Source organism: Hippopotamus amphibius, chromosome 13 (genome assembly GCF_030028045.1).
Source record: "Hippopotamus amphibius kiboko isolate mHipAmp2 chromosome 13, mHipAmp2.hap2, whole genome shotgun sequence".
NCBI lineage: Eukaryota > Metazoa > Chordata > Mammalia > Artiodactyla > Hippopotamidae > Hippopotamus > Hippopotamus amphibius.
In genome coordinates, this window is record NC_080198.1 from 26700184 (window position 1) to 26725560 (window position 25377).

The 25377-nt window shown below is 42.3% G+C and overlaps 1 protein-coding gene across 17 annotated transcripts in view; it reads left to right on the top strand.

Annotated features, from left to right (window-relative positions):
- The window catches only part of CADPS (calcium dependent secretion activator), a 451700-nt gene extending 426672 nt beyond the window's left edge, over positions 1-25028 (top strand). For all 17 annotated transcript variants that reach the window (XM_057706171.1, XM_057706172.1, XM_057706169.1 and 14 more), the window contains 2 exons: positions 20473-20577; positions 23807-25028. In XM_057706171.1, coding sequence (XP_057562154.1) covers positions 20473-20577; positions 23807-23986 — 285 coding nt within the window. In that variant the 3' untranslated portion in view covers positions 23987-25028. The remainder of the gene's footprint in view (positions 1-20472; positions 20578-23806) is intronic.
- The last annotated feature ends 349 nt before the right edge of the window (positions 25029-25377 follow it).

Below are 25377 nucleotides of genomic sequence, written 5' to 3' on the forward strand. Positions count from 1 at the left end.
CAGGGACACCCTCTCTTGAAGCTGTGGCTTTTCATCCCCCCCTGCTCTGAGGGCAGCAATATCATCCGTCTTACTCACCCTTGCGTCCCCCGTGTTCTGGCACAAGCGAACCCTCCGTAACTGTGTTAAATAGACACCGATGAATCCCTAGCCTATCTCGCGGACCTTGTCAAGGATATTTTCTATTCCAGTTCTAACTCAAAAATAGTAATTAAATCCTTTAAGTGAGAGACTTTTGCAGTTGTCACCTGATTTTTTTAGAAGCCTTGCCTGTGTAATGTTCTGGTTAATTTCATGGGGAATGAATTGCTTTGGCCCATTTGGTTTTTCGGTTAATTTGAAGATTTATTGGAAGCCCTTTTCTCTTTCAACCCCTACTTTTGAAATACTTTCTAAAACGTCTTAGTTCTGTTTTCTGCCTTCCTGAGCATTTGAAACAGAATCTAATTCTCTGGGTCAAGATCTTTCAGGGCTCTGGCTTTACCCTACTTAACCCCAAATGACACTATCCAGTCATGAAGATGTAAAAAGAGTGACTTATCCAGTATTGCCCTACTAATAACTTCCCCGACTCCAAATACAGTGCTCCTTCTCTCATACCCCATGCCTTAGGACGACGGGGCTGAAATGTTTGTTAGCCCAAAACACATTTTCAAAACTGCTCTTTTGAGTCAATCCCAAAGAGGACTTTTGGAGGGAGGGGAAAGGACAGCTTTCTCCTAAAAGGCAAAAGAAGGAGAAAGAGTCCCATTAATTGAGGGGTTTGGTGACTGGCCATTTAATAATTACGATAAAATTTATTTAGACTTTCTTTCATGTATATCTCCTGACTGTACATTGGCAGTAACCATGTCATCTTGTTGAAGGTGCTGTTTCAGTCCTCTTAGCAGCCCTAGGAGGTGGGCACCTAATGACTCCCATTTTACAGCTCTTAAGGCTGATGAGAGCCAGTATTTGTGGGGTACCATCACCATAGCAGGTACTGTCCTAGGCATTTAAATGTAAACATGCATGGAACTCTCATAACTTTTTGTGAGGCAGGTATGTTGCAGATAAAGCAGTTGAGTCACTGAGAGGTAAATTGACTTCACTAAATTCCGAAGCTGATCAATTGTAGATTAAATTCCTATCTTTCTGATGCAGAGCAGACACCGAACCATAATGTCTTCCCAAAACACCTATGCTCTTCGAATACGTGCCCCCATCTCCCGCGCCAGTGAGTGCTCTCCCTCCCACAGTCACCCACCAGGGACGTTACTGTAACAGAGTCACTATTTCCTGCTTGGTACCACAGCAGTACTCAAGACAGAAAATGCAATGGTGACTCCCCTGGTAGAAAGTGGCTTCTTAGTCACAGCTTGTCCACTAACAATGATGGGAGTTGCATAGCTAATCAGGCAGACCCTCCTTAGTGAAAACTCAGCCCTGCCTCCTCCTGAACATGAGGACTTTGCCACCAGCCTTGAGTTCCACCAACACCAGCAGATCCTAGACCTAAAGGAGGGCGATCCCAGGAAGTGCTGCTGTACCCACTTCAGGGTGAAACCCCATCCTCAGTGGAGCGGGACCACAGCACAGTGGGGAAGCTTGCATACCATATGTGCTGCAAAAACCACTTCTACCTAGGCCCAACTAAGGGGTGGGTTTCAGCTTTCAGTCTGTATCTCCCTCTGTGTTCTGTCTACGATCTATTATCCCATAAGAATAAAGTTTTGTGGTTTAGTTAGGATGGGGCGGGGGGGGGGGGGGAGCGGAATGATGGTAACACAATACTATTACATCCCAGACAGTTGATAAATGGTTTAGGGTAGCAGCTTAAGTTCCTTAAGCAAATCTTGACACAGTGGTATAATTCAACAACAATGCCCAAGATTTTTCTTGGAGGCCCTGTGGACTCTTTTAACCTACCCACATAGCTACGTTTTCAATGGCACTGTGAAGTTTCCCAGATCAGCAATGCTTTACAGGAGGGGAAAAGTAATCCAGAATTATAGAATAACATGGTTATACAATCCATGCCTAATACAAATGTAGTTGCAACTAAATCATTATGTGGTTATTATCCAATAATGCCTAAGATGTCAGCAATGTGAAAGTTTGTGATCGGGTTTCACCAAAGTCCTTCCTTGACTTATTTCCAGCCAAAGATTACAATAAACAGTGTGACAGGGTGATAAAAGAGGAAGGAAGGAGGAAGGGAAGGGAGGGAGGGAAGGAAAGAAAGAAGGAAGAAAGGGAGGGAGGGAGGAAGAAAGGGCAGGATTTTTTTTTTCTCCTGAAGTTTTAAAGAGCTTACCAGATAGATTGTCAGCTGTCAGCCAACCCTTGAAAGTAACAGATGACTTCGCCACTGAAAAGTTGTCTCCATGCATTGTTTCTAAAAAGTTTGTTTATTCAAAATATGTCTGCTTTGGGTATTCAGTTTCCTAAGTGAGTGCTGGCTCAGGGGTAGCAGCTGAGGTCAGCACTGTGCACTGTTTACTGAAGCTCGCTCCTGCCTGTGGTTTCTGGGACTCACCGACTAGTGGTGACCACGACACAGGAGGATGTGAATGTGGACGTGCTAGAATTCCTTTCAAGCCTCCCCACTTGGCTTACAGAGAATTAGAGACACGGAGGCCTGTTTGCACATTAGAAATAAATTTGGGCATTCAGCTTAAAGAACTCACTAACGGTAAGAGGCACAAAGACATGCATTCTGTGTTTAGCTCAGTCTTTGTAAGCCTGGCCAGGCAAGGGGGGGTCTATCAAAAGAAATATGTAAATAATGCAACCTGCTTTACAAAGAAAAAGAGAACGAAATTAATCCAAGACATCCGTGGCGTAAGACTATTTTCTGCCCTCAGCTTTTCTTTTTATAACTTGAGACACACAGCCTAACAGTCCAGCGCAAACAATATCGTGCTCAAAAAAAAATAAATAAACCCTGACCTGGGGCACCCTTCGGTCCCTAGGAAAGAACTCCAAACCGAGTCTTCAGCCTCCCGCACAATATTATTATTAAATCTAACGTGGTCATAGCCAAATCCTCGGCTTGGGCACAATCCCCCATTCTCCCTCCTTTTGGGGGGGAAAAGAGGGGAAAGCATTGGGAGGGGCCAGGGAACCAAGCCAATCAAAGTTAAAATAAAGTCTCTTTCTAGCAAGACTACTGTCTATAACATGTTGTTCCTTATAGAAAGTGGGATATGGTGGCATTTGCTTGATTAACTTGCTCGACAAAAGTGACAGCTGCTGTGGGTGCCTGCGGATAAGCTGCACGGCGCAGTTCCGCCTTTGTACATCTGTCAGCAAAAAGGGAAGAATAAAGAGTGAAAAGAGACAAATTGGTCCCAAAAGACACTCCATTCAACTTAGGAGGTTTGCCCCATTCAGGCACTCGCTGTGCGCCTCAAGTACTGAGAGCTTATTCAATTTCATTCACTCTTTCGAATGAACCCACAAGTGTTTAATTTCTTATTCTGTCGCCTCAAAAAAAGGAAGGGGGGGGTGGAGAAGGGGAGGGAGCCTTGTGGACGGAAAGCATTAATGGCACGCGGAGGGATCCAGCCTGCACATATTGACTCATGGCTAATTTACGGTTTAACTCTATGTGCTCAGGTCCTAGACCCATCTGAATGCTTCCGCAGGGGACCCGACGCAGCCTTCTTGTCTCCTTCCTGGTGGACCCAAAACCATCTGGAGACATTGAGGGCCCCCAGCCGGGTCGAGTAAGTGTCTTCTGCAAGGACAGTGGTCCGAATATGAGGTTTATGCCATTTCCAGAGATGGGGGTGATGGGCTCCCCAGCATGAGGTTTGGGTTAGTGATCTGGCAAATGTGAGGTTTTCTTCCTCCCCTCCCAGAAAGGTTAAAAAAAAAAAAAAAAAAGTAAAGTCACACTCAGTGAGAAGTAGTGAGAAGAGAATATGGGTTCCAGAGATTAAACATAAAGCAAGAGGAAAGGGCGCCATTGGGAAGCAGAGCCCAGCTGTACATGGTGGAAACATGTGTTCACTTTTTAAAAGCAGCACTTTGTCTTTCTTTTCTTCATCTCTGGGCCCTGGGCATCAGAACCTGTCTTCTGATCTCCTTTATAGGGGCAGTCACCACACACCCCTAAATATTTCCTCCTAGGAGTTCGAGACGTGTTCACTGGTTCCCCGACCCTCTTTTCTCCTGCCTTCATGCCGCTGCCTTCTCTTTGGAACCCAGCGTTCCTGAACCAGCACCTGAGTATTGTTTCATTAACTGCTTTTTGGAAACTCAATGCCATCTCTGGCTCCTAAAAATATCATACCCCTTCCTTATGAAAAATCGTTCCCCATAGAGCCTAGGTTCACTAGGGCAGACATGGATCTAATTTTAAAACTGCTTAGAAGACTTTGGAAAAGGGTTCTGCACCCATATGTACAGTTTTTGGCTTTTGTTGTCTTGGAATCCCGGGAGCTCTGGACTGTGTCTCCTTGGGTGGTATATGAGTATCCTATCATCTTCTGCCTGGAAACTAGCTATGTGGTTGGACCAACAGCATCCCATTTACCTATTTACCTGAATGCCTTCCGTGGAATAACATGGAAGTTATGTGAATGTACAGATCGTGGTTTTGTTTGTTTGTTTTTATATTGAGAGTAGGGACTAAAACAACCTCAGCTCAGAAAAAAAAACAACTCCCTGAAGTCAATGCGAATTTTCCTGCCTCAGAACTTCAACTTTGACTCACAAAACTCTCATGAGTCATGACTCGAGAGAAAGTTTAATATGTGCAAATTATGAAATTAGCCCCTAATGTGATCAACCAACCCTGTTTTAAAAAGGCAAAGTTGGCACTCTGCTGTATCTTTCCGTTCGGTACATGAGTTACAATCCTTATTTTAGAGTATGAGTTCTATAATCATTTCTATATGGTATGCAAATTTCTTATTCAATTGCTTACGTCAATCTGCTTGTGAATTAATGCAGTTAACTCTCGATGCACTTCCCGTACCTAAGAAGCAATCAGGGGTGGGCAGATGCCGTTCGTGAATAATCTGATCTCAGTTCCTAGGCTGAATCTCTCTCCTCCCTCTGAGGTCCTTGTATGCATATCAGGGAATAGTTTTCAGATAAATTATTCACCCTTCTCACATGGATAATAGGTGGTAGGATGTGCCACCAAAACTAGAATTTCATTTTCGACATAATTGAGCTTTAAGTGATTGAGATGACTTGAAAGTGTGAATTTGGATTGTAACTATACATTTTCTCAAAACAGTAGGTTCCTTTGAGAAGACAGAGGCTAAAGGCATGGGGGTCCATTTTCTCAATGCACAGGGAGGCCCAGGACTAAATCCCCAACATATCCAGAGGAAAATAGGCCCCAGAAAAAGGTATTGTTAACCGTGGTGAGTCTGTTAATGTCCAAACTGCACACCTGCCCTGGGCAGCCCAGGCGGCAGACGAGGCCCAGTTAGAAGCTGATTGGGGATTAATCACGTTGGGCTTATTTACATCTCGTGGAGAAAGAGTCTGAGAAAATCCAGATACGTAAGAGAGCTTTTTCTTTTTCCCTTAAATATCACAGTTTGCTGAAAGTTAGGTATCAGCTTCTGACATTTGAAAAAGAAAAAAACCCCCAAAAAACTTCTCTAGTTAACAAAAGTCCCATACACGAGAGTGTCCTGATTTGCTGTGATAGGGCCTGCTGGTCAGCCAGAGGGTGTTAGAACAGCTGGTGTTGGGCCCATGTCCCGTCTTTCATTCAGGGCTTCACCACTAGTTACATTTGTATTCAGTTACTCAGACGTCCAGCAGTTTCAGAAGTCACTGTGTACAGGCAAGCACAGATCTAATTTTGTTACCTAAATTGGATTCTTTCTTTCAGGACAGCAGGGCTTTGGAGACCAATCAAAAGAGAGAGGGGAAAGGTATATTTTGCTATTTGGGTATCTCAAGTTCAAAGGTGGGAGGATTTTGCAGGCAGTCAGGCCTCATTCCTGACTTCACTTGATATTAAATAGGGCCTGGAGTTATAGGGGAAAAAATATGTATCTGGGGAGCTCACAAGGCTTCAGGATCTCTGGAGAGTCAGAAGTAGGAGAAATAGAATGAACATTAAAAGCCGATTTATTACATAGGGATTACATTTCCTTGTCTCTCTCTTTCATGGAGAATGAAGTCATATAAATATGGTGCTATTGAAGTGTAAAACGGGATTTAAAACGTATTTCTTGAGGTGGTTAGGCGATTTAAATGAGTTTAATCCATATACACTGCTTCGAATAGTGCCTGACACATAAAAAGCGCTCACCAAATGTTTCCTCTCATTCATTTTGCTGTTGTTACTCTTCACTATTATTAGTAATGTCACTATAGAATTTTTTTTCCAAAGTGGATTCAATGGGACATAAGTACCCTGAAAGCCACTCCTAGGTGGTCCTATAGTCAAATACATTTGGAAACTAGGAAGCAAAGTTCAATGGGTTTCTTTACTGCAGGACTTGTCAGAGCACTTAATATGTTAATGTAACCCTGTGACTCTGAATCGCCAGTAGTATTCAGACAGAGTATACAGTATGCATCTATGCATCACAAACACATCCACAAACCAGGGAAAATGCAAAACTGGAAAATGTTATGCTAGTATCCCTTTTATTTCCTTTTAAAAACTTGCGATTAAATCCCTCAGGGTAGTCGTTTTGTCCTGTCTGCATTTAGCCTCACTGATAGGCTAAAATAGCCAATGTTCCCCAGTTAGAGCCTCCCATTTTCCTCCTCCCAAACTTTGGAGATGAGAGCTGGAGGCCCAAGTGGGGAACACAACTTTCCGTGCAGCTGGGAGGCTGCTGGTCTTTGATGCACACGTGGTCTTTTCTTGTTATTGGGCATTGTGTGTCTTCATGATGTTTTTGAAGGTGTCCCACAGCCTCCAATCCATAAACTTCAGAACCACCTTGACTTCGAAAGGTGAAAAGGCCTTACTCAAAATTTCAAAACAAGTTCTTGGATCTTGGACAAAGAGAGGAGTAGCCTCCCTCTGGAGCTTTCCAGTCCAAGTATATGTCAGCGTTTAAATAAATAAAAAGACACAAACTCTTTGGATTGGTTCAGCTGGACTGGGAGCCTTGAGATAAGAGGTCACTGGTGTGAGTTACTATGGTAATTGAGTAGTATCAGCACTAGTTTTGCTCACATGGGCATTAAAGCACATAATAATAGGCAAACAACAGTGGTTAAAGCAAGCAGGTAGGATTACTATGTTCTTTTGTCAGAAGTATATAATGTCTTGTAGTCAGTTTTAAAGACTTCTCAACCCTCAAATCCACCCCACCATCACCTGCTGAGTAATTTTGTATGCTTAATCTCCTGCCCTCAACTCCCAGATCTCTGCTAATTTGAGGCAAATGGGTATTTCTGACATGAAATAGGGCAGCCAGGAAGCTCTGACCTAGAAAACCCGCATTCTGAAGCACCGAGAAAAAACAGTCTTTCACCAATGTTGTTCAGGCTCTTTTGAATGACGAGGGGGGAAAAATAGCTTTCACTGCAAGGGGAGGTTGCAGCCGCCCAAGGACGGGGTTTTGCAGAACAAGAAAAAAAAAGAAAGGAAGAAAGAAAAAAGAAAGAAAGAAAGAGAAACTTGCCGCACATCCCCACTCCCAACTTCCCCCATAAAACTTGTCACTTCGCATTGCCATCCGCTACCCCAACAATAATCGCTCCGTGCCTATTGCTAATTGCAAGCACAGCTGAGGCCCAGCGGGGGGCCCTTGCACAGTCTCAGGCCTTTATACGAGGCTCAATCTGTTGTATGGCACTTGTTCACACACAAAAAAACTACCAGCAAAGGCAGAAAGAGGCAGAGTCACAGGTTTCTTGTAATCCCTCCGCCTCCCCGCTGACAGCCCAGCCCTAGAAGCATTCCTGGTTTTGTCCTCCGCTTTACAAAATCTGAAGTGACCTTAAGCTACAAGCATGTCAGCTTTTGAATGTCGAGTTGCCGGCTTCTTCAGGTGCATTAAGGAGCAGGGGGCGGGTTGGGGGGGGGGGGCTACATCTGGCTTCTGCGTGTCTGTTTGCAGCACCCCTGGGGCGAGCTGTGGCTTCCTGTAACATGTAAAATATGAGTGTGAACTCAGGGTTCATGGCAAGGAACAGGAGGTCATGTCTCCATTCAGTTCTAAGTAAAGACGCTGGGAGTTTGCAGATGTTTTTCTGTATGTGTAATGACACTACCCCCTCCCCAGCCACCGAGCAACCGAGCGCCGTCTTTTGATAAAATGTGCCACAATCAGTGTGCTACTTGCAGATTTATTCATATCAATTTTTGCAATTTATATATTCAGAGACAAGATTGCTATTTCGGCAACTTTATGTTGGATGTCATACGTTTGCGTCTAGAGAAAGAGGGGAAAGGAGTATGGGGCGGGGATGGTGGGCAGAGGAAGAAAAGAAATTAAGTCTGTTCCTCAGGCCACCAGCTGGGGTGTTGTCAAGGAGACAAAGCATCCAACGGGAGGGTCTGTGTCCCCCTTTTGCCCAGCGGTCACTTCCTGCCCAGGCTTGGAGGTGGGAAATCTACAGCTTCTGGCCCAGAAGAAGGCCCTTTGATGGCTACTGTGAGGAGGAGTGGGGTTGGACGTTTGGGGGTGAAAGTCCCCTCAGTCGATAAAGCCCAGGCCACCCAAAGAAAAGTCTGCCCATCCTCCCTCAGGGTCAAGGACAGGCCCAAGAAGGTCTTTGGCACGGGCCTCCATGTGGGCCTGGCGGGGGCCACCCAGCCCTGCCTATCCACCTTGCCACCCCCTAAGGTGAGAAAGGAGTTAAGCCCTCTGTGCAATGCCCAGTTGCAGAAAGGTCTGTTTCCAGCCCAAAGCCTCATACTGTACTTTCACCAAAGGAAGACATTGGTTGAGCAAACACGGAGATTAATCCGCCTTAGCCTGGGGAATAAACGCCCCTCAGTGGGGCAGTGTTAATTGCCGAGCTGGGCGCAAAGATCATTTGGAGGCATTTAGGCAATACATGATTTTTATTAGTATACCTGTTCCACGTAGGAGTTATTTCTCAGCAAAGGGCAAAAGCTTTGCCTGCCTCAAATTATTAGCCTAATTCTACTTAATCGTTTCCTGAAATAAGGGCTTCCTGAACACGCCTTCCAAACCTTACTAAGTCTGTTGCGGGGTGGGGGCGTGATTCTGGGTGGGGGAGCCGCTGCCCTTTTGGGCAGAGGGCACCGGGGTCTCAGGGCTGAGTGCTGCTTGAGCTAATCTGTGTGTGGCGCGTCAGGGGGCGGGAAAAGGACGGGGGAGTCTCCGTGAAAACACATGAGGCGACGCGTCACGAGGTGTGAAAGATGCATCCTTTCTTGTTGTTTGGACCCGGTCCTCTATGAGGATTCTCAGTTCTCATCTCTGGGCTTCATTTAATTCTCTTTCACAGATTTAGAAATGTTGGCCCCGTGGCATGTTTTAAATAAACCCAATAAGTGACTGAGCAAATGCTACCAGATATGTTCTTTGCTCTGCACAGTCGCCGAACTCGGCCTTGAGAAATTGCCTCAGCCCTGGGATTAAATGAAATGCCTCTGCTCCTCGTGCACATAAATTTTTGGCTTTTTGTGAAACACAGTTGGGTGTTCCAGATTAGAATCTGTACCTTGCCACCGAGCCGGGCTTTCTTTCGCAAAGTTTCCTCTTCAGGAGGGGGAGCGATTTTGCATTTCTCTTTTTGTTTTGATTGTGGTGAAACAAGCATCACTTACGTTGATCAGGTTTACCATTTCAAAGGGTACAGTTCAGTAGTGTTAAGTGCATTCACACCATTGTGCAACCCATCTCTAGAACATTTTTCACCTTGCAAAACTGAAACTATAGCCATTAAAGACTAACTCCCCATTTCCCCTCTCCCCAGCCGCTGGCAACCACCATTCTTTGTTCTATGAAGCTGACTATTCTAGACATCTTATGTAAGTGGAATCATATAGTATTTGTCTTTTTTCACAAGCTTATTAGCAGAATATCCTCAGGTTTCCTCCATGTTATAGTGTGTGACAGGATTTCCTCCCTTTTTAAGGCTGAATAATGTTCCATCGTGTGTAGATACCATCTTTCGTTTATCCATTCCTCTGTCAATAGACACTTGGGTTGCTTCTGCCTTTTGGCTATTGCAAATATTGCTGCTCTGAACATGGTGTGCAAATATCTCTTCGAGATCCTGCTTTCCATTTCTTTGCATCTGTACTCACAAGTGGAATTGCTGGCTCTTCATCTTTTTATAATAGCGCGTACTCAGGTGGTGGAAATGGTGGAAGAACAGTATCTGAGTGTAAGTTGAGATTGCATTCACAGTAGAAAATTCACTTCAGTGCCTCTGCTTTCCCATCCTATGCCCTCCTGTCTTTAGGAAAGCATCTATCAGTTGATCTTTGACTTAGTTTTCTCATTCAGAGATGGTAAATTTCCAGCAAGCCTTTTGGATACTATTGCATCTCCTTGCAGGTGACCGCCCACCATACTGAGACATACTGGGCAGGACTCAAGGGGATTTGAGCCTTGTGGGGTTTCATACAGTCTGATTGATTCGGAAGCGACAAACTTGTTTCTGGTCTGGCTTTGGGTAGCTTGGAAAGCTTACTGAGATTGTCAACAAGTTCATCAAACCATTAAAAAAACAAACAAACAAAAACAAAAAGCAGAGAATGTGCCTTCCAGAGAGAGAGAGACCCGGTGAATAGCCTTATATTGTATAAGCTAAGCTTTGAATTAAACTCTCCTGCTTGATTTACATTCAGAAAGGATCCTTCAGGACTCTTACTTCCTTGCATTTTCTCCCAGGCAACTAATAGTGATAGGATTGACTTACTTAGAAGGCTGCAGTGCATTAAGTCAGGAGTCCAACTACAGAGTCTTCATTTTTGGTCATCCATTTGAAATGCTGTTGCTAAAGACGCTTGTTGCCGGGTACTTCTCCATATTTCCTATTTCTCCAGGTTTAGAGAGTTGAAATTTGGTCTTGAATAGATAACTGCTTTTTTTTTTTTAGTAAAAGAATATTAAGGTATCATTTAGGCTCTTTCTAAGGAGGTTTAAAAATAAAATTGCTCCCAAATGTGAAATTCTATACACGTTCCTATAGAAGAAGCAAAAATTTTAAGCAGTAGCAATTTAAATCGAAGTTTTAAAAAATTATTGTTTCGTTTGCACTATCTCTTCCTTATGAGCAGAAGCTAAAGGCAAAGAGTAGTGGGTGCTCTTCACACCAGGTTGTAGATAAGGATAGTCTCTGGAACCCTGGTTTCGTCAAGGTGCCTCAGTCATCCCCCTCAGTCTGGATTGCATCAGACTTTCGGGGGATGCTATCAGAGTTTGGAACCTTGAAAAGCCACAGCACTAAGACAGCATCATAAAGATTTCAATGAAATGGTTTTTAGGCAGCCAGAGAATTACAGAGGTTTTAAAAAAAAAAACCACCCTCAACTAAAAAGGACACTTGGGACAGCCTGAAATGTCATTCTGATTATCTGTACCCTCTGATTTTGGTGTCCGGTTATTTTTGGTGTCTCTGTGCTTTTAGCTGGGCGTCCTGAAGCTGTGACTGGAAATACCCATTTCTAGGAGCCATTGTTTTGGTGAATCGAATCCTGAATTACAGTAACACTCAAGGAAGTCAAAAGATTGCATCTTTTAACTACGTATCCATTTTTTAAAGTACTCAGATGATATGTCCTCTTAGAAAGCATATCTCCCTTGGGGAACTCTGACAAACCTTGCAACTTGCGTGCAGTCCTTTAGTGCATGCCCACTTGACACAGATGTCTTGAACATGCTAGAGTGTCTCTGTCGAGTCCTCTCTGAATCTGGATTAGAACACCACATACAACCAGATCCCTGGTGATCCTTTGCCCTAAAGAGATCCCTGAGGCTGTGGAATTGCGGCTCAGGCTAACGAAGCTGTGGGGACTTTGGTAGGAGCATGGAGAAACCCTTGATGCAGTTTTTCACATGCTCTTAAATTACCCAAATTGTAAGGAAGAAATATGCATTGAAAGTTTCAAATGGAAAAGATTTCATTACAGTATTTCAATACAGCCATTTAAATAGTTTGTGGGGTTTTTTTTTTCCCTGCCTAATAATAACCCACTTTTGTCACAAAAAGCAAAATGAAGAACTTAGTCACGTGGGTGTGGTCAAAGTATTATCTTCCTCTTTGACTCCTTGCCAACAAACAAAATGTCTTTTCATCATTAGACGGTCCAGGCAAGGTGCTGAGGCAATTTCTCTGATGTGTGGCTGTGTCGAGTTGGGGAAAGGGTACTTTCCAAAGAAAAGATAAAAATCTCCCAGGTTTCACTGTGTTTCTTCAGTCCAGAAATACAGGTTGGTTACCAAGAGGTTACAAATTACCTGTTTGCTCACATCTTTTTCAAAGAATGGGAGCTACTCAGAAAGCTTTGCACAACCCCTAAATAGCTCGCAGTTAGGGAGATACTATTTCTTATTCGTGAAGCAGGGTAGGATAGCAAGGCTGCAATAGTAACACCTAACACTTAGTATGTGCCTGGTGCTACTGTAAACACACCACACACATTAACTCATTTAATCCCCACAACAACCCTAAGCGGTTTTTATTATCATCCCCATTTAACAGATGAGAAAACTGAGGCACAGGGAGGTTAAAGGGATTTATCAAGATTTAAACACAGGAAGGCCTGATTCAAGTCTATTCTCCTAGCCACTAGGCTGTACTGCCTCCCACCTTCTTGAGTCCAGCCAGGCTCCATCTCTTGCTAGCTGCTAGACCACTTTACTTCTCTGAGCCTCAGTTTCCTCATCTCCGAAGTGAGACTATAGACGATAATTATTTAGACTTTAGCCATGAACTGCCCAGGCATTTAGAGCTTTGCCTGCCTGGCATATATAGCATGAACATGCCAGTTTCAAAGGAAATATATATTTGCAAATAAGCCAGCCGTAGAACTCAGATCCTTGTGAATTTTGACTATCATTCATGCTTTGGATATATTTGACTGAGTCAGAGTTTTTAATCAAAGAAAGTGTATGAAGATGTGTGTTTGTGCATGGTGTGGCTGTTGGTCCTTAGGTCAAATACCAAATTTTCTAAAAGAGCCCATTTTCACCATATTGGACTAAATATTACCTTCTGTTGTAGGCATGGGGCAAAATGTGTTCAGAATGTGTGTATATATGCGTGTATTTTGCTACAAGTGACACACTACAGTATGCATGTTAGACTTCAATAAAATTTTTCTTTAAAGAAAAAAGCAACACAGGAAGAACTAAGTTTTGCACTGGACTATTTTCATTGGATTTGTGACTCTGCCTAAAATTGTTTCTCTTCTAGCACTTTCTGATGACATCTTTAAGTAAACATGAAATTGAATTTCCCCAAGGCTCTATTTTCTTCTCCCTGTTCACAGAAAATGTTAAAACTTATAGTGGATAATTTTTTGGAACTGAAATTTTTATCATTACTTTTGTCTCTCCAAAACTCTGTTAGGAAAATTCAATCCATTGTGACAAAGGCAATATTTCCAGTTGTATTTCTCATTGAAAACTCAGACTGCCCGCAGTGAGAATTTTCTTTTAGTAGCAATTGCTGAGTTGCCAACCTAAGAGAAAGTAAGAAGAGACTAGGTAGGGCTACGGGGAAAATTAAAAATACGTTGATGCAAACACAACATTGTAAATCAACTATTCTCCAATAAAAAATTTTTTAATTTAAAAAAACTATATAGTTGGAAAAATATATACATATTCAAAGGATAAACCAAATGGGGTAAAATATTAACAACAGATGAATCTGGGTAAAGGGTATATGGATGTCATGTATACTATCTTTATTTTTCAAACTTTTGTAAGTTTTAAAGTATTCCTAAGTAAAAGGAATATACATATTACATAATAAATATACTTTCTGTTTAATAAAAAAAACACATTGATGCTAGCTAAGAAATGATTCCAACTTTTTCGAATCATTTCCCTTAAGAGTCAGCGGTGATTGTCTGTCATCCATCAGTTCTTCGAAGCTGTTGAGTGGTTTTCCGTGGGAAAACCCCCGACTCCCCCCACTCTGCCTAGCAACTTTCTAAGCTCATAAAAAGCAGAATCTTTTCAACTCCAGGCCAAGCTTGGCTCTGAGGGTGACAGAGCCAACAACATTATCCTACCCACACACTTCTCCTTTAAGAAGTTCAGAGCTGAATGACTTTGCTGAAAAGGCACCTGGAAACTAGAGCTGTTTCTATATAAACAAGCCATTGCTTTTTAAAATTATTGAGCTGAATATGATAGCTCATACAGATGTCATGGTAAATAACTAACTTGAAGACTGTCCCACCACTTACTAGTTGTGTGACCACAGGCTACTTATTTAACTTACCTATGCCCCTTTTTCTCATCTGCAAAACAGGGCTGTTAATAATACTGATGCTCTATTGTTTGTTTTGTTTTTTAATTTTATCTTTTTTTTTTATTGAAGTGCAGTTGATTTACAATGTTGTATTAATTTCTGCTCTACAGCCAAGTGACTCAGTTATACATATATATACATTCTTCTTTATATTCTTTTCCGTTATGGTTTATCCCAGGATATTGAATATAGTTCCCTCTGCTATGCAGTAGGACCTTGTTGTCCATCCATTCTATATGTAATAGTTTGCATCTACCAACCCCAAACTCCCAGTCCATCCTCCCCTTATTGATACTCTTAAGAGTTCAGCTCGATGATAAAATTATATAATGCTTGTAGAATAGCGCGCACAGTGCTTGTACATTGTAAGGACTCAGTATTCAATGAGTAGGTAACTATTTTTATTAATTTTGTGTGCATGTGTGTGTGTGTGTGTGTGTTTGTGTGTATTAGGAACCCTGTACAAAATAGCACTTTGTTAAAAACTGTGGACTCTATAATCAAGTCTTACAGAATGGTATGCTCTGATGGGCAGTTGTGTAAGTTATGCGGATGTGTACCCTTATAATTAGTGAGTATGGAAACACACTGAGTAGTTCTGTCTCCTTTTCAGCCTCTATTCCTTGTTTTCATTGCCACTCAAGTATGCGATGTGGCTGGATTTGAAAACAAATGACTCATTAACAGTAAGGTTCCTTTGGGACATTGAATTAATATCAAGATGGGGAATTTAGAAAAGATCATCTAGGTGGCCATAATGGTAGAGGCATAAAGGCAGCAGCAATCACTGCAGTGACACTGTATCCTGCTGATAGGGGAGTAGCCACATCCAAGTCAAAGTCCATTTTCTGGGACCCCTATATTGTCCCGTGACATGTGAATTATTCATCCTATCTCACAATCCTGCAGCACTTCCCGAGGAATAAATTCCCAGGGCAACAGTGAACCCAAGGGCAGGGACCAGGGAGAGGTGAATAAATCACTTCTCAGTTGCAGAATTTAAGGAGGAGCCAAAAAATATAGTAATCAAGATAAATATTTTCATATGTTTTAAACAATCAAAATGAATGAAAAAAATCCATGATGAGCAAGATACTCAAATATTAAAGACAGCATCCGATCCTGTACTTGCAAAAGTACTCACTTTCCTCACCCTCATCCTAGCTGTAGTGCAGCGATCCCCAATCTTTTTTGACACGAGGAAGAGAGTGTTTCCAGGGACGCGGCGGAAGGGCACGGTTCAGGCAGTAATGCGAGCGATGGGGAGTGGCAGGCGAAGCTTCGCTCGCGCACCTGCGGTTCACCTCCTGCTGTGCGGCCCAGGAGGTTGGGGACCCCTGCGGTAGTGAACCCCCACATTACAGAAGAGACGTGTTACGTATAAAGAATCTTCTGCCTGAAGTCAGTGTAGTGGCAGGGCAGAACGTGTGACCTGAGTATATCTGCATGTTAATTTCTACTAGAAATGGTTCAAGAAAATTCTTCTGTATTGTCTATGAAAAGGATGCCTGTTATGTTTTTGAGAGTAATAAGAACAATAGTGGCTACATTTTATTGAGTGCTTACTATGTGACAGTCACTTTGCTAGGCACTTTACATCATTATCTCTTTTAACGCTCCCCGTAATCCTATGAAGTAGGTACTGGTATTAACCCCAAGAGGAGACTAGGGGTCAGAGAGTTAAGGAGCTTGCTTGAGTTTATCCAGCTAATAAGTAGCCAACCCAAGCTGAAGCTGTAATTTATCCACCCAGGGTTTGAAAAATCATTCCTTATTTGTCTGAATCTTTTGAATCCAATATTTAAATCTAGGTCAATATGGTTTAAAATGTGTATAATGCACCCAGGATGGTTTTATAGGTTTGGGTAATGATCTAACACACAACAGCTTTACAGTGGAATTGCTTTGCTAAGAGCTAGGCATGAGTCTGTAAGACTTATTCGTATGATTCCAGATATATTCCATTAGGAATAATTTTTTCCACCACCGCATGGCTTTCTCTGGTCATTCGCTCTGCTTTGTTTCTTGTTTTGTGGCACTTCTTGGGTTGAAAAAGAGAGAGAAAAAAGAGGAAAGAGATGATGGTAATGGTGATGATGATGAAGGTGTTAGTGATGACAATTGTGATGCTGCTGCTGCTGCTGCTGGTCGTCATGGTAGCAGCTAGCATTTATCGAGGCCTTATTATGTGCCAAGTACTGTGATGTGCGCTTTATTAGCATTAATTCATTTAGCATCAAAAAGCCTATGAAAGGCTGATTAATTCCCATTTTCTGATCGAGAAAATGAGTCTCTGAGAATATAAGTAACTTGCCCAAGATCACAAACCAAGGTGAAAAACAGGTAAGGTCTGTGCCCCTAACAACATTGTTGAAGGAAGGAGAGAAGGAAAGAAGAAAGGAAAAGAATTAATGGCAAAGTTTTAGATCAGCCTTCCAGGTTCTCTCTCTCCTTTTTTTTTTTTTGGCATTCAGTTTTATTTGTTATTTTTCAATTGAAGTATAGTTGATTTATAATGTCAGGATATTCAATAAGTTCCCAGCTTTCCAAGGACCCTATTATCCTGCAGGCCATAAGCTGTGATGGGTGTCTTTTTGGCTTCCAATTCTAAAACCTTCACAGAATTACGCCAGAGAACATACTTTAGAGGTGCCCAGGGTACTGGGGATTTCATTTCTCTAGGGATTCTTTAGAATTAAAGTAACCTTATGTAGGAAGTTTCCAATTAATATACCTGAATTAAGGGGAGGCAGCAAAGGAGTCATGATTATACTTAGTATATGTCATCAGCTCACAATTTTTATTTCTAAGGGTTTAGAGTACATTTTACCAAAATTTTAGTGCCCAGGTGTCAGGGTATCTCTGGAAAAGGCATATCTGAGCCAAAGACAGAACAAAAGTGGGGAGAACTTAAATGTTTTATGAACTTCTTCTTTTGAAGAATCATAACAAATCTGCTGTATTAGCATTGATCTCAAACAAAGCAGACCTGATTAATAAGCACTGTGAACTGTGACAGGGAAAAGCAGGAACAACCAGACACCCAGTAATATGCTGATAAAATGTTATAACAACTGGCCTTCTGGAAGGGAGAATGCCCCGGTTTGTGGCATTTGCCAATTTCCATAGAGTAAAAATTCCCACTAAGGCCTATTTCTAGCTATCAGATACCCCTGAATGTAGAGTTGAGAAGAGATACACAAGATCATCTCTCACGCCCAGTGCACTAGTACATCATCCTAGGGAGGAGTCATTAGATGATTGGAAAGCTGCCACTTCTGGACTCACTGGCTGTGTGACCTTGGACAAGTCACTTCACCTCTCTGGGCCTTTGTTTCCTCCTCTACAAAGGATGAGATCTGTGGAAGATCCCTTTCACCTCTTACGTTTTAAAGTTCTAGAAAGCAGTGACTCCTGCTTTCTCCGACATCCAAGTGCCTTTAAGCGCCTTTCTGGAAAACCAAGTTAGCACTGTGCTTCATCCAAAAGTGCCTCCAATTTCATCTACTGAGCATAAGGTTTGGAAAGGAGTGACTTACTCCCTTTTGCCTCTTTAAATGTGTAGCCAATGGGGCATCATACATTTTTTACACTTCTTTTGCTAGATGTGAGATCCAGGAGGAAAAGCATGGATGTTCCAGGGCTTTCTTGTTCTCCTGGGGTGGGAATTTGTGAGTGTGATACACTTATCCACCCATCGCTACATGCATTTCCTACCTCCCTACCCTTTCAGCAGCAGAGAAAGAGTATTGATAGTAGTCTACCTTTCTCTTTTTATTTTTTACTATCCGAAGGCCATTTACAAGCATGCGAATTATTCAGTACTTATATAAAATGGGGGGTGGAGGGAGTTTGTTATTTTTTTCCCCTGAAAGGTGGCATATCTCTCAGCAAAGAGAAAAAGGCATGTTGCACAAGGCTTGCTGGCAGTGATAGAAGCCAGCGCCGGTTTGCCTGTTGTCACAGCCAAAGCAAAATGCCACCTCTGCCTAGAAGCCAGAGTGCCACATTCCTCTTTTGTGTCCTTGAGGTGCACCTGTCATGGGGTCCTGGTCTTGTAGGTTTGGCCGGGAGGTCACCCAGGTTCCTTTGAAGGTCGTTTTCCCCCCCAGGAGGTGGGAGTGGGGGGTAGCGGACATTGCTCACGACCCTCAAAATAGATTATTGGACCCCCCAGCTTGCATGTCAGATAAAGCCAGTCAGTGTGGAATTTGAGGCCTGGGGTAAACACAGAGGGCCCCCCAGTTGCTGAGCATAAAGTAGGGCTGCTGAGACACCCATGACCTAGTCATATTCTTGTCCCCAGCCCCTTAACAAACCCAGATGCAGTGGCAGCAAGAGCTCCAGAATCTCAAGGCAGGAGGTGCCAAAAAAACCCCCAAATAATCACAACCCCCCCCCCCAAAAAAAAAAAGTTTCAGTAGAATGTTCTCACTCCTAGAGGGGAAAACCTGTCCACGCCTGAAGCAGCTTGACCAGGGCAGACCCCCTCCCTACGTGGAGTGAACTGCAGAAAATCCCCACCCCCCACCCCGCCTGCTCCCTTGGGGAGGGACAGAAGGTTCCCTAAACTGACAGTTTCGCCTCCATGATCTTTAAAAGAGCAGAAGTTGGCTGTGAGGCTGCAGTGCTGCCTTGATTGGGGTAGTGTGGTCTCTGTGTGCGGCTGGGCTCCAAGGAGAGCCACAATTGGCTCCGAGGAGGAAAGAGCCTAGAAACGAAAGATTGCAAAGAGGGCTTCTGAACACCATGGCTGAGACTGTGTCGTTTCTTGCAAGGTGAAACTTGGCAGTTCTACCTTGCAAGTAAAAACCCAAATTAATTTTTTTTTTAAAGAAATTAAGTCAGAAACAAGGCTTCGGAAAAACTGTGAGTGTTAGGCATAAACTGATTTTGGATGATCTCTAGGTGAGAAAGGGTGGAGTTACCATCAGAAACATGTTTTTATTTGTGCTTTTCAAATTTCCACTGGTGTGCGTGTGCGCGAGTGCGTGTGCGTGTTGGTTAGCAGGCGAGGATGCAGCGTTTCAATTTTCTAACCACTTTTTTTTTTACCTCTTTTCTGTGCACAGTTCATATACATGCCCTATAAATAAATATATAGGTCCATCCACACCTTTTCATTTTATTTGTAAATTGTTTGGTATAAGCGGCAATGCGTAATGAAACCTGGTGAAGTTTAAAAGATTAGATTTTTTTTTTCGTACTGACACTTCATAACACTGTTCATATGTCTCTGAGTGAGATTTATGAATATATGAGCAGTACTGCAAAATTATACCGCACCAGAGACTCCCTGCACCACAGGGGTGGCAGTCTAAAGTGACACAGCTTCAAGCATTTTTCACAGACAAGAAGCAAAATTTAACCCCCTTAAGGGGAAGTATGATTTCAACAGCTTGAAATGAGCTCATTTGTAGATGTTTTTTTTCTCTCATCTTCCATAATTTTTTGGTGTTAAGATTAAAACAGATTGCACAGCCAACGTAAGGCCACATAAGCTGCCCAGAGTATAATTTGGCCCTTAAAGAGAAACCCCTTCTTCATTGTCTTTATCCAAATACTCCATTAGAGTAAGTGAAGGTAAAGTTTGCCCTAAATTCCTAAGGCTCTCAGCCCGATTCCCAGAATTGTCCTAAGCAGACAGGGGCTGGATTTTTTCAAAAGGTAAGTAGCAGGTGGCATCGATTGGTTCAGTGGAGAAGCCCCCGTCTTCCTGGACACCGGAGACAGTGGCATTAGGACACAAACAGTGACTTAAATCTCAACCGAGTGAAATGAACCAACAAAAAGGAGAATCAGAAGAGCAAACGATGGTCTTTATGAATTGATTGTATACGAGGTGTGTACAGTGGAAGAGTTCTGTTTTCGGTTCCAAGTCCAAACCGATCTCTTTTCGGCTGATCTGGTACCTTGTGATTTTTGTGTCAATTACTGTTCATGATCTCTGTGCTCTCAAATTCTCTTTAACCATTTTGTTTTCCTCTTGGAACAGAGCAGGGTGCTCACGCGTGGCCTGTTCCCTCTCTGCTCTTTAAATGCCCCATGATGTGTTGGCTGGAGAACTTTTGTCTCTTTTTTCAGCAATGGTACAACAGCTCCATGAACGTGATCTGTACCTGGCTGACGGACCGGATGGACTTACAGCTTCACATTTATCAGTTGAAAACACTAATTAGGATGGTAAAGGTAAAAGAAAACATAATGATTCTCCTTTGCACATAGCTCACTGAAATACATTTCATTGGCAAGCTGCAGAACTTCCTTTACATAAAGAATATTAGCTTACGTATAAAACAAGATGATTCCTAAAACAGTATCTCAGGCAAGAAAAACTGATGAAATCACTTTGGGATGCCTGGTTAATTTATTACTCAGGCATCAAAGGGAAACTTGATAAAAAGGAATTTGATATTTTATCCAGACTGGAAAAATTCTTTATGTATTTGCCATGCAAACATACTGCAGGGGCCATTGTGCCCTTTGCATTAGACTTTCAAAAGCTGGCTTTCGGGTACCACTATGCTAATGACATCTATTACCAATTTCATTTATAGTTTAATTAAATAAAATTTTGCCACAATTAATTTCATAGAAATATTTACCTCTGGCTCTTTCTACATATATCCTGTGATTATTATCAGGATGCAAATCAATATTGTTCTTGTAGCTAACTGAAGTAGTTTCTCTTACAATGCGTGTATACAATCAAATGTAAAGGATCACGAAGGTGAGGTAACATACCCTGAACGTAGCTTTTTTCCCCTGTTCTTGTGTGTGTGCCTTGGACTAATGATAATTATTTCAGCGTGAAATCTCAGTGGTTTACGTGAAATAATAAGATCACAGAAGGGGGTAAATACGTTTTTGATCATTTCAGTTTCCATTTGATGCCTCACCATAGAGGGTTTTAAAACATTCGTATGCAAAAATCTCATTCAAAGCACAAAGTCTCTTTAAAAATATTTTAATAATAAAACAGAGCTGAATTTCTATTTCTCAACAGTTTGCCAAAAGTCCCCCCCCACACACACACACCCTGCTATCCCACCCCGCCCCATTTCTTAGTCTCTTTTGGATTAGCACCGTTTCGTTGAAGGCACTCCTCTACCCCAGTGCTGACTTAAAACCAATTACTGTTCCGTTGAGTGTAATTAAGGAGAATTATTATCACATGCGTTTGATCTCACAAAGAGTCCTCCCAGGGAAGGTTACAGACAGCAGTGTACTGCAGCTCTTAAAAAAGAAATGTATGCACTTGGACTCTACGTTTACATTTCACTTCCTTAAGGCAACCTCCCTAACCATTGCCTGACCCCTTGAATTCCATTTTCTGGCTATAAATACTCTTTAGGGGAAGTTTTTCTGTTTGACCCTTCCCGGGTAGACCTAAAAAGAAGACATGAATTTTAGTATGTTAGAATATCTTCCCATTACTGATATTTTCAGATTTTTGTTGAGACTGTTACAATCAGCAATATTTTATTAAGAAAAAAATATAAGTCAGAGAGGAGGTTTCTTCTTAGCCTCTGCCAAAAACAACACAGACATAAGCCACAGGGAAGGGACCCAGAAATGTCCCTGCCAAAGGATCTCCTTCACTTTTGCCAAAAGTGGGGCCAGCTTAACCAGAGCCACAACACAGAGGGATGAAGCAGAATTCACCACCTCTTCACTAAGTACATTACCCAGGGGCCTCTCCTCCAAGGCAAACTTCCAATGATAATTGGCTTTCTTTCCTGCTTCTACATCCACTCAGTTTATTCATCCATTCATTCATTATCCAGCAAGCATTCATTCATCCACCCAACCGAGAACAAATATTGGTTGAGCCCCTACTTGTATATTACAAGATGGAGTGTGTTTTTAAGAAATGACTGTATGTGGTCCCTGCCGTGAGACATTCAGAGTCTGGCTGGGAAACACACTGCTCTGAAATTTGACTAGAGGGGAGAATTTTGAGGTGATTTCTACCTTTCTTTTTCCCATCATATTCTGTCAGTCAATTCTGAGTGACTGAAAAGTGCAGAAAACTCAACTAAATCATCTGGATATCTGGTCTCCACCAGACCTAGTGTTTTACTCAGCCTCCTCCCCTTCCCCCTCCAGGTGAAGACACAGTTCCGATAGCTACCTAGCCTTGCAACCTGATCCATAGTTAGGACGACCTTTGAATTTAGTATCGAAACCAGATTGCTTTTAAGAAAGAAAGAAGGTGCTACAGATAATCACACTGGGACCATAGATGTAAACTGGCAAAGGGAACACATGGTCATCCTATCCATAATCTTTTATTATTGGACATCGCTGAGCTGAACAGCATTCACTAGTTAACGCTGCAGTCATTGCCACATGTGACCTTCAGGAGTGGTTGACATGGTGGTTGACACTAGGACTGCATCAGATGGACTCCAAAAACCAAAAATCGTAATGCGAGTGGCGTTGAAGTATGTTACTGTTCCTTCTTTTGACCCCTTAGCAAGTTTCCCATATCAAGAGGAGAAACAAACAGCAGAATCAGTAGCTGAAATGATATGCAGTGTGATGAGGAGAGTTGTAGTTAGAGAGGGACCTTTTTCCAAAAAAATGTTTTGTGAAGTAGGCAACAGCCAGTTGCTTCTGGTCACGTTCAATTAACGCGAAGGGATTCCTAGAAAAACAGTCCCTGGGATACCTCAGGAAATCCAAGAGAAATCGCCCGAAGGAACAAAGAAAGAACTGGTGGTACAGCAATACCAAACCATTGTTCTTGAAAAAGAGCCAGATTTCTTCCCTGAGACCATGAAGTTGTGAACAGAATAGATGCACTTCTCTCCCAAGGAGACAAGGAATGGATCACATGCCTGCAACATATTGACGAGGCATTAACGCTCCATCTTCCCTGTAATTGTCGCTGCCCGTGGTCGGTTTCATATACCGACATGCATATGTCTGTCCTGTGAAGGAGACAGAGGGATACGCAGTTACAAGCCTCAAAAATACCAAAGACCAGACTGCAGCACAAATCACAAAATACCATAATCACTTGATCCATTATTTATGTGTTATAGCCTCTCACACTGTCTATCATAGGATATGATACTAACCTAAGAGAAAGAACCAGACCAAAAAAACATTTTTAAAAAGGGAACCAAAACAATCATGGAACACTTCCCTTTACAGAACTGAATAAACACAAGCTTATGTTCTTTGCTTTGTCTCATCTAATACAGTTTATCCTGTCACCATTTCTCATTTTCTGTCATTCAACAAAATCTCAGTTTTCAGTACAAGTGAAATCTAAGCATGGTGGCTTTTCATGTGACAGTGCATGAAGTGTGGTACTTAGCCGAGGTCAGCGTTCTCACCCCCACACTTGCCTTGTACCCTGTTTATGGAGATGCGATGGCCCTCATCACTGCATCTTTTCCCTCCTTAGAAAACCTATAGAGATTTCCGATTGCAAGGAGTCCTGGACTCAACCTTAAACAGCAAGACCTACGAAACCATCCGGAACCGTCTCACTGTGGAGGAGGCCACAGCATCCGTGAGCGAGGGCGGGGGTCTGCAGGGGATCAGCATGAAGGACAGCGACGAGGAGGACGAAGAGGACGATTAGAACGCTCCGGCCCAGAGGCCACTAGGACAGAGTCTTGTAATCAATGCATGTCCTTAGTCTGTTAGTTAACCCCATTAGGGAATTTTCTGTCAACTACCATGCCCATGAGATGTGTACCGATACAATTGCCATTTTAGCTACGTGGTACCAAGATTAGCAAACGACCTTCGACTCCACAGTTTCCTGAATCTGTGTCTGTATGTTTACAAGCAATATGGAGCACCATTCTTTAAATACCATTTATGGAGAATACATAGCTCAATTGCTAGGTGTATCCCTGTTATCCGCAGAGTTCAGTGATGCTTCATTAATGTGCTGTGTGTGCGTCGACGGTAAATGGATGTGAGGGCGAGTACGCCAAGTGCTTTGTTTCCTGTATGTGGATGCCAGTTACTTAAAGGAGTACAATAAATGAATTTAACTAAGACACCTAGATCTGCTTTGATTTTTGAAAAACAAAAGGCAAGTCTCCAATAACCAACTTTTGGTTCTTTCTGTTCCCCTAAAACTGAAAAATGAACCCTCAGTGTCCTTGTTAACCCATCCTTTCATTTATCCAGATAGCTACCCAAAAAAGGATGACTGTATACCAATGGATTGATCCTCCTAATTGCCACGGCAAGGGCGATCCTGTCCTAACATCCAGCACAGTTCAGAGCGACTGTCTTCTATCAAAGTTCATCCTATTAAATGTTATGTTTTGCTTTTATGTTTCGATAACCGTGTATGTAAAAAAAAAAAAAAAAAGACCTGAATATTTAAATTATGACCCTAGACTATAAATGTGTTTATAATAAGATATGGATATTTCCTTCCGTAGATTGTAACCATAATTTAAAATATTTTGTTCCACACTGTTTTTTATATCTGTCATGTACATTGCATTTTGATCTGTAACTGCAAGACCCTGGGGTCCTCTGCAGAGCTCTTTCTTTCTGTGTAAAGTAGTAGATCCATCTTGCTTTTGCCTTATCTAAAGCCTACAGTTATGAAAGTGTGGAAAACTGTGGCTTCTCAATAAATAACTATTCAAATGTCCCAAGAATACTTTGGAGTCTTTTTTTTTTCCCTCTGTCTCCTTTGAAAACCAGAACCGAAACACACAAACCAGGAAGACGGGGGAAAGAGGAGGGAAGGGATCATTTTCATAGAGTGTTCTTGAAACTGTTGGAGCGGGTAGTTTTCAAATGCCTGTCTCCACGAGAAACCGTCTAGAATTCCATCAATTCAGACTCCACTAATTCAGAATGTGTGGGCATTTGGACGTGTTGGGCTGATTACACTTGCATTATAGGATAAATAAGGGTTTGCTGAGCAAGGGAGTAGTGTAAACGAGAGAAATGTTTCTCCTGTATGAAGAGAAGGCCAACAAACTGTTTTTAAGCACCACT